Source organism: Pogonomyrmex barbatus, unplaced genomic scaffold, assembly GCF_055798465.1.
Source record: "Pogonomyrmex barbatus isolate J1 unplaced genomic scaffold, ASM5579846v1 scaffold1, whole genome shotgun sequence".
In the NCBI taxonomy this organism is placed as follows: domain Eukaryota; kingdom Metazoa; phylum Arthropoda; class Insecta; order Hymenoptera; family Formicidae; genus Pogonomyrmex; species Pogonomyrmex barbatus.
This window is the reverse complement of record NW_028297098.1, coordinates 10,639,497-10,653,287: the sequence shown is the minus strand read 5'-3', so window position 1 is coordinate 10,653,287 and position 13,791 is coordinate 10,639,497. Positions and strand designations below refer to the sequence as shown.

General features: G+C 23.0%; 2 protein-coding genes across 2 annotated transcripts; both read right to left on the bottom strand.

Annotated features, from left to right (window-relative positions):
- Positions 1 to 304: 304 nt before the first annotated feature.
- On the bottom strand, positions 305 to 8,071 carry LOC148938103 (uncharacterized). The gene is made up of 7 exons (XM_089078429.1): positions 7,987 to 8,071; positions 7,374 to 7,421; positions 4,955 to 5,125; positions 3,552 to 3,620; positions 2,516 to 2,581; positions 1,452 to 1,523; positions 305 to 871 (listed from the first exon to the last, which is right to left on the bottom strand). The coding sequence occupies exons 2-7, from the start codon at positions 7,417 to 7,419 to the stop codon at positions 657 to 659; spliced, it is 639 nt and encodes a 212-aa protein (XP_088934555.1). The 5' UTR covers positions 7,420 to 7,421; positions 7,987 to 8,071; the 3' UTR covers positions 305 to 656.
- LOC105423284 (uncharacterized) lies at positions 6,783 to 12,107 on the bottom strand. Its single transcript, XM_089078437.1, has 6 exons — positions 11,795 to 12,107; positions 11,377 to 11,714; positions 10,270 to 10,488; positions 9,165 to 9,308; positions 8,428 to 8,472; positions 6,783 to 8,071 (listed from the first exon to the last, which is right to left on the bottom strand). The coding sequence occupies exons 2-6, from the start codon at positions 11,426 to 11,428 to the stop codon at positions 7,983 to 7,985; spliced, it is 549 nt and encodes a 182-aa protein (XP_088934563.1). The 5' UTR covers positions 11,429 to 11,714; positions 11,795 to 12,107; the 3' UTR covers positions 6,783 to 7,982.
- Between the last annotated feature and the right edge of the window lie 1,684 nt (positions 12,108 to 13,791).

Genomic DNA, 13,791 nt, shown 5'->3' with positions numbered 1-13,791 from the left:
TTATAAAAGAAGGCTCCTTTCGTAAGTTAAATTTTAATACTTTTAATTTAATAAAATATAATAAAATATTTTTCTTGAAAGTGGATTCTACTAAATAGATTCAATATACAAAAAGAAATTCAGTAGTAAATTTTAAGAAAACATTTTATTATTATATCTGATTAAAAATTAAGTTATAAGAAAAGCTTTTATAAAACAATTTATTTAAAAGAGTCTTACAAAAATGATAAAATAAACAATTTTATCTTTAAAACGTTTTTCAAGATAAGTTACAAAATGTAATAGCTATTTTATAAACAAAAATTACTTTTATGACAAATAGTTTCTTTTTTCTTTTCTTTTATTTTAGTTTCAGTTTAGTTTATTTTTCATGCTAACCTTTATAGTAATTATTCTTTTTGCTTAAAGAAATTTATGTTAATAATATTAAAATTGATATATATTTCAATCAAATATTTATTTTTAATAAATTTTGAAATAAAATTTTTTTTATTTATTGAAAAAAATGATAAAATATTCATAAATTGACTATTGCCAACAATTTTTGCGTGATACGTAATTTATTTTGTGGCTAACAAGTCTAGTTTAAACTATTTTATTTTGTACTTTTTATTGGTGAGTAAAAAAAGTAGATGAAAATTTCAGCGAATTTTCACTTATTTTAGTATTCGAGATTTTCTTTGATTGTACAGCCATGTTTTAATTTGTGGTGCTGTTCGGCTTTTCAAACATGGAGAGTTCTGTATTACATTATTAATCTCCTTTAAAGAAGGCAATTTTTCGTTATCAAAGTATGTGGTAAATGCCGACAAAACAATATTCTTTTCCTCTTCATTCCAACGAATTCGCTTTGTGGGACCATAGGGAGATGCTAACAATTTTTTAAAAATTTACATTATTGCGGATATTTGAAAGAAAATAATGAAAAAACAGAACAAAAATAAAATGAATAAAAAAATATTATTCCTTATAAATCGCCTATTTACATAATAAAAATATAATAAAATCAATGTAGTATTTTAAATTTAAAGACTAATGTGTTATTTTTAAATATAATGTAGATGTAATAAATAAAATATAGTAAATAAGATAATAAATTATCAATGAGATAAAAAAGGATGCCAATAAGAGCCAAACACAAGATGTTAGCGTGTAAAAAATATATATTATAAATATCGCAGTAATAAATTACTGTGTAAAAAACATGTATTATAAATATCCCAGTAATAAATTGCTGCAACACATTCTGTGTTCGGCTTTTATTGGCTATTATTCCTTTTTTATCTGATTGATTTATTCGGAGAGCCTTAATATTGTTTTTTTTTGTCAATAATAAATTATATAATAAAGAAAAAATTTATAAAAGGAAAAATATGATATATATCTAATTATATTTTTATAAAATAGAAAATAAATTTTCTTATTTTTTAAATAATAATTTTATTACTTACTAAACCGACATTTTATTTTTGTAGGTTTATCTTTTGAATATTGATTTAACAATGTTAATCCTTTTTTGTCATCTACAATGAATATGTTAACGTTAAAAATGCAATCATTGTAATGTATTAGAAAATATAACATCTTAAAGATATAAAATATTGTAAGATGTCTCCCTAAACTATAAAGAAATGTCTTTAAGACATCTTATGATCCGGTTTATGATGTCTTTGATCTTATAAACATCTTTTTTAATAAATAATATCTTATTTGAATCTTTTAAGTATTTTATAATGATATAAAAATTAATTATACAGAAAAGCATTGACAACAGAGAGAATATGAGACAGAATTTGGTATTATCTAATAAATCGGTATATTGATATAATATTTACATAACAATTTTGACTATTTATTATAATTAGAATTTTGTTGAAATTGTGAAAATTGAATAAATATTAAATCATTGATATATCAGATAATTCTAGTTTCTGTCTCGTATCTTCCTTTTGTTAGTATGTTTCAATAGCTTTAAATATATTTCGATCAATAAATATGTAATCGCTTCTTGATTAATACGAGGGCGGATCAATAAGTCCGTGACTTTTTGAATTGAGAATTGAGTTGAGAAATAAAACGTTTTTTTGCCGAAAAAATTATCTTTCATTCAAAAAGTCACGGACTTATTGATCCGCTCTCGTATTAGTCAATAATGTAAATATGTTCAGAAATGTCATTTAGAATTTTTACAGATTGTATTGATGATAGAAAAGACGTATTAAGACGTCAAAAAACATTTTTTTATATAGTTTTAAATCTATCTTTAAAAGCATTTTTAAGACGTTTTTTTATGATGTCTTAAAAACATATATATTATGTTTAGTAAAGTCTTAATTAAAGATGTTTCTCATAAGACATCTTTTAGACATACATGCTATATGCTACATGTATTTAAAAAACATTTTAAAGTATACATCCTTAAGAATTTACCAAGAAAATCTTAAAAACATTTTTAAAAAAAAAATTTCTTAGAAAAAAAATTAATAATAATAATTTTGAATATTTTTTTACTTACTGCAACATGTTTTTTCTGACACAACATCTTTACAATTTTCTAAATCTTTGGATGATTCATATTCCTCTGAAATAAGTAAATGTATTAATATAGCAGATCTGATACTGATTATGTAACTTTTTTCCTGGGAAAAACGGAAAGAATAAAAAATTTTTTTATTATTTTCAATAATAAAAAATTCTCGCCTTTTGCTTTTGACGTTAGGAAAGAAATTATAAGAATATTTAAATATTGTAAAAGTAATAAAAGATATAATTCAAATGACATAATTCGAATGATATAATTCGAATAAAATAATATAGCGCATGCATGCATGCACGCATATACACTTATATTTATTTGAAGAATTATATATATTTAGTTTTAATATATTTAATCAGGACATGTCGAAGGATTAATTCGTTTAAATATAATTTAAATGAGTTGCTGATTAGAGGATAAAAAAAAATATGCTAATCCTTCTTTCAATAAAAATAATTTTTTAGTTACTTGAAATTAAGTTTTAAATAATTGATCTTAAATATAAAATTCTGCTTTCTATAAGAAGTTTTATATCTCTGGCGAAAATTTTTGTTAGAAATTTTATACAAATTAGAATACTTTTCAAAAATACTAAATAAATCTACATCATTCCTCAGAATATTTCATATATGTAAGTTCTGAAATATATATTTTAAGATTTCTAAGATTTCTTATTCTAAAAAAATATCTTAAACTTTTTCAAATTTCATAAAATTTTATCAAAAATTATGAAATGAGAAATCTTATAAATATTTTAGAATTTATATGAAGAATTCGAGAATAGATGTAAATTTATTTGGTACTTCTGAAAAATGTTTCAATTTGTACAAAGAAATTATTGAAAGGCTATAAAATTATATTGATCTTCTAAAAAATTCTAAAATTTACATGAAAAATTATATAAGAATTCTGAGATAAATTTCCAATAGAGATAACACAAACACGCTCTTACAATTATAGTTCAAATAAATAGAATTTTATTGTTTTTTAAATGTTAATTCACTTTTCTGCTTACCAGAAGAAAATTCGTCTCTCACGATTGTCTTATATGAGTCATTTTCAATGGATAATGCTTCCGATTCATCTAAAATATATATAAATAGACATAATTCTGTAATAGGTAAGTGACAGAAAATAATAATATTAATAACAAATTTGAACATTATCGCACTATATTTATGTGGTAAACGCTATTAAATATGAAATTACTGGAATGTGAAAGTATATAAATATTTCAAACAATTATATAGATAAATAACAACATTTTATATTTTAATATCTTACATTTTATATTTTATATACATCTTTTATAAATCTTTAAAATTGCAATATTTATTATCATTCTTAAAAATTATTAAAATTAAATTCGTTATATTTTGTAGTATTAGATAAATTGTAAAAATATGTGTTATAATTAATTTAATATACATTTAATAAGATAAAATATTAAAATTAAATTGTTATTTGTAAAAAAAGTTTAAACTTCTTTTTGATAGTTAATTGAAAATGACAGATCATGTTATTTTCACTAACGACAGATTTCTGAGACCATTTCAAGTTAAAAATCTTAATATCTATGAAATATGAAAATCCTCAAAATATCATTTATTATCATTCTTAAAAATTATTAAAATTAAATTCGTTATATTTTGTAGTATTAGATAAATTGTAAAAATATGTGTTATAATTAATTTAATATACATTTAATAAGATAAAATATTAAAATTAAATTGTTATTTGTAAAAAAAGTTTAAACTTCTTTTTGATAGTTAATTGAAAATGACAGATCATGTTATTTTCACTAACGACAGATTTCTGAGACCATTTCAAGTTAAAAATCTTAATATCTATGAAATATGAAAATCCTCAAAATATCAGAGTTACAATAATAGTTTTCAAATAAGAAATGTTTAATTAAACTATATGAAATGTGTATATCTAATGCGAATGACATATTGCACAATAATAAGTATTTTTAAATATCTGTTATTCTCTAAACTGAATAATTCTACATATATTATTGATGGAATCGCTTCTTAATTTTATTTTCTTATGCATGAGCTATTAATTAAGTATGAAAATAATAACAATAAAATAAAAAATGTATTGAAATGCGATATGCATCGAACTATCATAGTTGTCACATGTAAATATCATAAATAAATGAAATTAATTTCGAGAATAGAATAGATGTTTAGAATCTTTATTATTGTGTAATATATTCTAATATTGTGTAATAAGCCTGATAAATTTCAGAGCGTTCGATTGGTCAACTTTAAAAATTTTTTATTTTAAAACTACTGTAGTCTGAACATTTTAAGATTTTTGTTTTGATCTCAGAAATTTCAGGATTTAACTTATTACGATAAATTTAGGACATTCTGTACATATTATTTAATAAAAAATACACACACATACCATTATCATCACTGCTTTCATCTTCATTATTATTTTCTTCTTCACCTTGGGCATATTCTAATAGTTTTGATACTTGTAAAATATCTCGACTAGCAACAGGTAATCTATAATGTTCCTTATGAATTTTATCTGTATATCCTAAATGATTTGATAAGTCATCTACTTGATGCTCTAATAAATTCAGAGAAATACATTTAGTGGCATTGTGCTTTCTTGTGTTCCACGTAATGTGTGTGGCATACTTGCTCCGCAAGCTTCTGAAAATGTTCACATTAAATTGCAAGCCCTTAAATATTTATATCTCTTTTTATCACAACCTGGTATTCCAAAAAGATAAGGATTTTCATGATGCACTTTAGCATCTGAACGGAAATTTAATATAACATTGATACATTTCAATAAATCAGAATGAAGTAAGACAGGAACGGTACGGCCAAGTTTACCACGTATCTCAAAACGGATATATTTCTTTGCTAATCTTCTTCCTTCTGTTGACAGCGATTTGTAAATATCTCTATTCGTTTCTTCGTCAATACAATGATAATTTTTAAATTCTGATATTTGTATTCTTTCAGTCTTCCCAGCTCGTCGACGATTAAACAGTTGCATAGATATGAGTGTTGTTTCTAGCAAAATTAACCAATTTCTATATGAATATTCTTTCATTAAATTGTTATAAGCTTTTTGTCGCATGTCCATTAAATAATCATTCAATTTCCTAATATCCTCTGTCGATGGAAGTATAATCTTTTTTTGTCGCTTTCGTTGCATTTGTGTTTCTAACACTGTTCTATTAATGCTTGTTCCATAATCTTGTCTTAATAATTTTAAAAAGTTTTCAGCTTTCATTTTTATAGGATCGTGATTTTTTATACATTCAGTAATAAAAATTTCTCCGATATGTTTCATATACGTGCCGAGATTAAATGCTACAGATAATGTTTTATATATGTTTTTATTTTCATCAAAACCTGCTATAGAATTGACAGCAGCAATTGCGACATCATAAAATTTTGGATCGTATAACGAGGCAAAATCACTAATATTTTCACTTTTTGTTCTGAGAGTTACTAGATAACGTCCTAACAATCGTAAACGAGACCGAATTATGTCATGTTGATGCTGTAATCTGTACTTTAAGCAAAGCTTATTCCCATATAGAATTATTAACTGATCGTATCTTATTGCACGCGTTATTTCATCGTCTCGTAATACGGGGAAAACAACTGTTTTGAGAATTTTATTAGCTACTTCGTGAGTTCTTGTAACAATTGTACGACCCAATACCATTATTGATTTACTATGTTTGCTATTACGTCCAGTGCAACGACGAAAATGATGACGAAGAGATGATTTTGAAAAAAATCCTTTACATTCAACGCAAGGTAAGAAATTGCTTGCAGATTTACATAATTTTTTGTTCGGTCGCCTACAAACGATAAGTTCTCCATTGTTTATTGCTCTTTTAGTGTTAAATTGAAAATTACCATTTCGTCGAATTGTTTCTATTATTTTTTTTCTTTCGAAATTTTCTTTCGGTAATATTGCAAATTTTTTAACTTCCTCTTCATTATAATGCACGGTTTCTAAGTGCCGTGCTATTTTGCTCTGCAGTTTTTTGCAATAAAAACAACAATTTTTTTTTGTTTGTTTTCCTGATTCTGTGACATACATTTCGCTGTCGTCACACGTTTTCGTTCCTGGTGAATGAACATTGGATATGTCTAGGCCACTAAATGTATTGGATTTATTAATTGAAACTTTTTTTCTATTAATTTTTGTATTGTTATTTTCATCCGAGTAAGTTGATGAAGGACTTGCAGAACGTGAAGGAACATATTCAGAAGCTAGAAAAAAATAATACAATTGAGATTTAAAAGTCTATGCATCTTTTCTTCAAAACATGTTCTATTAGATTCTTCATTTTTTAATGCATTATATAAATATAAAATTTTTGATATATGGAATAGAGGCAAAACAATAGTGTTTAGAAAAAAGATAAAAAATGTAAACATTTTATCATTGCTTTATTAATATAAAAAAGTACTATTATATTATATAACATATTAAAAATAAATAATACTTGATTGAAATATACATCAGTTTCAACATTATTAATTTCTCTAAGCAAAAAGAATAAATTACCAAGACAGCATAAAAAATAAACTCTAAAATAAAAAAGTTTTATAAAATTGCTATTATTTTTTATAGCTTATCTCTCTAGAAAATGTTCTAGAAATAATAAGGATAGTAAACTGTTTTATCATAATTTTATTGTTATTTTATTAAGATAATCTAAATAAATTGTGCTATAATGAAAGAAATTTATAGTAAGAAATTTATAGAAAGAAATTCATAGAAAGAAATTAAATAATACATCACCTAAGATCTATAAGAAAGAATATGATTAGATACTCACGTTCATATTCATCAACATCAGCACTTGGTTTAGTCACATTTGACATATCTAAAAAACAATCTTTCTGAGTATCCGATTTTTTATTATTGTTTCAATATGCTCAAAATATAAATCAGTGGATGAATGTTATTTGTCGTATTGATTAATATGATTTAAAAAATTATTATCTGTGAAATTCAAATATATAAAAAAATAAAAAAGTTTAAGGAAAATACTAATGTATATGACATGTATAATGACTAACATTATATATTAGATATTAATTTTATAATATTTAAAAATAAATAATATTTGATTGAAATACACATCAGTTCCAACATTATTAATAATAATTTCTTTAACCAAAAAAGATAAAGTGCCAAGATAGCATAAAAAATAAACTCTAAAATAAAAGTTTTATAAAATTGCTATTATTTTTTGTAGCTTATCTTTCTAGAAAATGTTTTAGAAATAATAAAGGTAGTAAACTGTTTTTTCATTTTATTATTATTTTATTATTATTATATTATTATTATTTTATTATTATTTTATTAAGATAATCTAAATAAATTGTGCTATAATGAAAGGAATTTATAGTAAGAAATTTATAGAAAGAAATTTAATAATACATCACCTAAGATCTATAAGAAAGAATATGGTTAAATACTCATGTTCATATTCATCAGCATCAGCACTTGGTTTAATCACATCTGACATATCTGAAAAACAATCTTTTTGAGTATCCGATTTTTTTATTATTGTTTCAATATGCTCAAAATATAAATCAGTGGATGAATGTTATTTGTTGTATTTATTAATATAATTTAAAAAATTATTATCTGTGAAATTTACATATATAAAAATATATAAAAAATATATAAAAAAATAAAAAAGTTTAAGGAAAATACTAATGTATATAACATGTATACTGTTTTTAAGTTAACTGTTTTTTCATTATTTTATTATTATTTTATTAGATAATCTAAATAAATTGTGCTATAATGAAAGAAATGTATAATAAAGAAATTAAATAATACATCACCTAAGATCTATAAGAATATCATTAGATACTCACGTTCATCTTCAGCATTGGCACTTGGTTTAGTCACATCTGACATATCTGAAAAATAATTTTTCTTGAGTATCTAATTTTTTTTATTATTGTTTTAATATTCTTAAAATACAAATTAGTAGATGACTGAATGTTATTTGTCGTATTCGTTAATAGTGTACAATTTGTAAAATTATTATCTGTGAGATTCAATATACAAAAAAATAGAAATGCTAAGGAAAATGTTAATAATGCATATGACATATATATAATAATTAACATTATATATTAGATATTAATTTTATGATACTTTTTCTTTAGAGTTTATTTTTCATGCTGTCGTAGTAACTTTATTATTTTTGCTTAAAGAAATTAATATTAATATTGGAACTGGTGTGAATTTTTATCAAGTATTATTTATTTTTAATATAAAAGTACATAAAATTAAGTTTAGTGTCAATTCATTAGTATCAGTATAAATCTGCTAATTAACGATTGATATACATAAATATTTATAATAATATAGATATATAATAATATAGATTAAAAAAATTCTTTATTGATTCTTTATAGATTTTAAGATTCTTTATTGAAAAAATTATAAAAAATATATTTCTTATTTGAATAATTATCTTATTTATTTGACAAAGTGTAAAATATATTTTCAATAATTTTAAAACAATATATGTATTTACAAAAATATGGAGACTAATTTGATCAGTTAAAATGTTCAGATAAAACAGTATTGAATGCATACTCACTTTTATTCGTGTTAATACAGTCTAATTTGTACTCATTGCAGTTTGTATTCTCTGTATCAAGTAACATATTTAAACATACATCTTGTTTATCAGTAAAAGGTACATTCAAACATAAGGCATCTTCTAATTCTTTATTAAGAAAACCTGTGAAAAGAGATAAATTTACATTTTTGAAGTATTATATATAATTTTATTTTCAAACAGTTATTAAAAAATTTATATATCTAATTTTTTTAAGTCACAAAATGAATTATTATTATTTGTGTAATACAATTCAATATATATATATATATATATATATGTATATATATATATATATATATATACATATATATAATAAATATATATTATATAATTATGATTTATTTACTTCTATCTACATTGAGACAGTCTTCAAATTCATTTAAATTTTCCATATCATTGAGCAGCATATTAAAAGATTCCTGTTGATCCTGAGTAAAGGCTACTAATTCTAAAATATCTTTTAAATTTTCATTAAGAAAATTTGTGAAAAGATGAAATTTTATATATTCTATATTTTCTTGAAATATTCTATATAATGTTATATATAGTTGTCTGATAGAAATATTTTGCTAAAAATCTCCTTCAAGTAGCCCTTCACTATTATATATACAAGTATATACATCATATATACAAGTTTTCACTACATTTCATGATGTAATATTTCAAAAAATTTCAACAATATTCTTTAATTTCTCTTATATTACATTAAGTTTTATAAGGATAGATATTTTATAAGAATAGATAATTTATTATAAAATCATAAAAAGTGAAATGAAAGATATTAAAAAATGTCTAAATATATTTCAAAATAAATGTTAATTTATCTTATGAAATTTATTGTAATACTGTGAAATATAAAAAAGTTAAGGCATACTGTTGAAAAGTAATAAAACATTTTAAAATAATAAAATGGGGTCAATTGAGGAAGAATTTCAGTACAAAACATTTTTATCCAAAAATTTCTATTAAAAATTAAATAATTTACGTAAATATATTATGCCTGTTTTATATAAAAAATAACTTTTAACTTTATAAAAATTTATTTGTTTTGCAGAAAAGAAACGTTTCTTGTTTCTCTTACCTGAATTTTTATTCTGGTTTAATAAAACTTTTGATTTTTCTTGATGTAAATCTTTTTTTATTATTTTTACTTTTATAGACTTTAATATCTCCGATTTAATTATTTGAGGTTTCCGATTATCTGTTTTGTGTATTGAGTACAGATTTATATCTTGTAATTGTATTTTAGGTATGTTCCAATTCAAATTCCTTTTTATTTCAGAAAGATGTTCCATATTTTCTATAAACATATAAATAAATTTTAGAAATCTATATTTTTTCCTTCACACAGTGTTAAAAATATTACAGAATGTAATACTGAAAATATTACAGAATGTAATATTGAATGTAATACTTTTCAATGTAACAATTTTTAACATAATGAGAAAAATATTTATAAAAATATAAAGCAGATACAATTCTAATTAAAATATAATTGTCTTTTCTTATGCAACTAAAACAAGAATTATAAAAGTAATTAAAAAGTAAAAATTCATAAATTAAATTAACAAATAGATCTAGAAAAGCCCAATGAGCGTGGATTAAGTAAATTAAATTAACCGATTTTTAACACAAGTAAGATCTTAAGATTTTAACATAAGTAAATCTTATATGAGATTTTGAATTTTGTTAAAGCGATTTATGTACTTCCGTTCAGTCTTAAATAATATATTGTAGATCTTACTTATGTTAAAAACTGGTTAATTTATTTTATTTAATCCATGCTCGTCTCATTGGCCTTTTCTAGATCTATTTGTTAAAAATTATAAATACTAACAATTATAAAATATTATTTTATTAAAATTAAATATTGAACAAAATGACTGATCTTTAACAACATATTAAAATCGATTTTGGATTAATTTTCTGTTTTCCTAAGATAGATTGACAAATCAAAATAACACTTTTACAAGACATTTTTATAATAATAATTAAAATATCTAAAAATGTTTAAAGTATTAATAAAGAAATTATACCCTAAACAGTTAAAAAACTATATTAAATATAATATTAATTAAATATAATATTAACATTGTCAAAAAATATATATTATCCCTACAAAAACAAAAATAAAGAAATTATCAATGAGTCCTATAGCAACAATAGTGCTAACAGTATACGCACTTACCGTTAATAGCCACTATAAATGCTTTTATCCGCGATTGTGATTTCTTTAACATGCACTTTTTACCTCTTCTAGCATAAATATCATTAATAAACACACATGATACGTGCCATCAGAAAGCATTAATAAAGCAAACATTATTGCGATTTATATTTTACTTAGCTTACTTAGCTTATATTTAAAAGCTTTTTCTTTTGCTTTTGGCTTGATCTAGCATTGAACAGGACACTTCTTTGCGAGTTCATTTGTTATTACGATAGACTGTTCTTTTTACTGAATCTCTTGCAGAGATCATTTCTTCTTTTTCTCCCTCCTTTGGAAAGAAAAATAGAAAAGAAGAACTGTGCAAAAAATTTAATTAAAAAGAATGGATATTTTATCACGCAATGTACATGAAAAATACAGAGTTATTTTGAATTACGAGCGTCATGAAGTGCGATCCAGTTGGTTCTACAAATGCTTCCAAACGTTTGATTAACCAATCCGAACAAAATTCATTAAACATCAGCCTAGTTTTCTTCTTCTTAATTGGTTACATTTTAATCTATCACAATCTCAATTTCCAGTATGAAACGGCTTTAAGGTTATATCAAACTAGTGGTTGCACGGCTACGGCTGCTGATTGATGATTCCATTTCAACTAATCACAATGTAGCAGGCCCTAGTTACAGACAACGTGATTGGTAATAGTAAAATTGTCAATCGGCAAAAGTAGCAGCGCAATCGTCTGATATGGCCTTTAGCTTCTTTAAATACATGATCCAAAGATAGAATATAAATAGTAAAGACTTATGATAACATCCTGCAAGATGTTGTTATGACGTATTTTCTAAACTCTGCAGATCTTTGCACCTTAAAACAATCACTATTTTTCTATCACTATTTTTATCATTTGTTTGAAATTCTTCGTTTTTATAATAAATTGCATATATTCGATACTGTACTGTCGAAAAGCAACCGCAAAGAATTTATAACGATTTGATAAAAACAATAATTTATTATATGGTAGTACATAAAATGTGAGAAAGTATATCATACAACAACGTTTGCAAGTAAAAATGCTTAATACAATATGATATGATTTCATGTGTGTTTTCTGGTATCCTTGAATAACATATCTATGAAAACATTATTTGAATGTACCAATATGTAAAATTCTTATACTGTATGCTATATGCTATACTATATGCGGTTACAATTTTTTCCGCGTTATTTGAGATATGCAATTCTATTCTGCGAAACACATATGCGTTGTATGTATAATTGTTAACTTCTTTATATTTGATACTTTTATCCAGACTATTTTGAAGTTTGATGTGTGTTTATGCATGTGTATACATAGATATCTATCCGGTATCATACTGGGGATTGAGATTAAAATTAGATTGAAATTACCCAATCAGAAAAAAAGAAAACCTGTTTAGTAAACCTTGTTCTGATCGGACAAATTCACTTATCTAAATCTCAATCTGTAGTTTGATACCGGCTTAATTAAGTGCATTATTTCATATATAAAAAATTTTAATATATATAAAAATACTAAATATTACACTATGCATGTTGTTACGTTATTTTCATCAATATTTCAGAAATAGAATATCATTCTGCAATATAGAGTTCCAATATATAGGATAAACACAATCAATGTTACCATAACAAAGAACATACATGATAATTTTTTAATATTATATTATATAATATAATTTTGTCTTGCAAATGTTGCTATGATATATTTTCGAACATCCGATTTACTATCAGATAGTAAATTATCGATCTTATCTAATCACTGTACATTCTTTAGGGTTGCATTTCAACAAGACAGTATTGAATATAGTATGGAACAACAAGACAGTATTGAATATAGTATAGAACTTATTATAAAAGCGAAGAAAGAGAATTTACAACGACCTGATAAGATCAATAACAATTTTATTTATATAAGATGAAAAAACATAGAATATTATTTTGCAAACTAGATATTCATGTAACATATGTTAATGAATTCCATATTTGAAATGATACTGATAAAAATAATGGGACACAGCGTGCATGATAAAATATTAAGTATGTTTATACAGTAAAATTCTTTATGTATTGAATAATTTTATACTCTATTAGTTTTTTCATATGTATTTCATTTAAAATTGAATGTACGTAGTAAATACGTCATAGACGGTTCTGCATCTTTGCCATCTTTGCCATAATATGACATATTTTCTAACCTCTCTAGATTTTTCATCTTATGATAAATTGTTATTGACCTTATCAGATTGTTATTAATTCTTCGCTTTTATAATAAGATGCATGTATTCAGTAGTGTCCTATTGAAATGTACCCATGTAGATCTTACAGTGATTAGATAAATTACCATCTGATAGTAAATCGGATGTTAGAAACTATATCATAACAACATTTGTA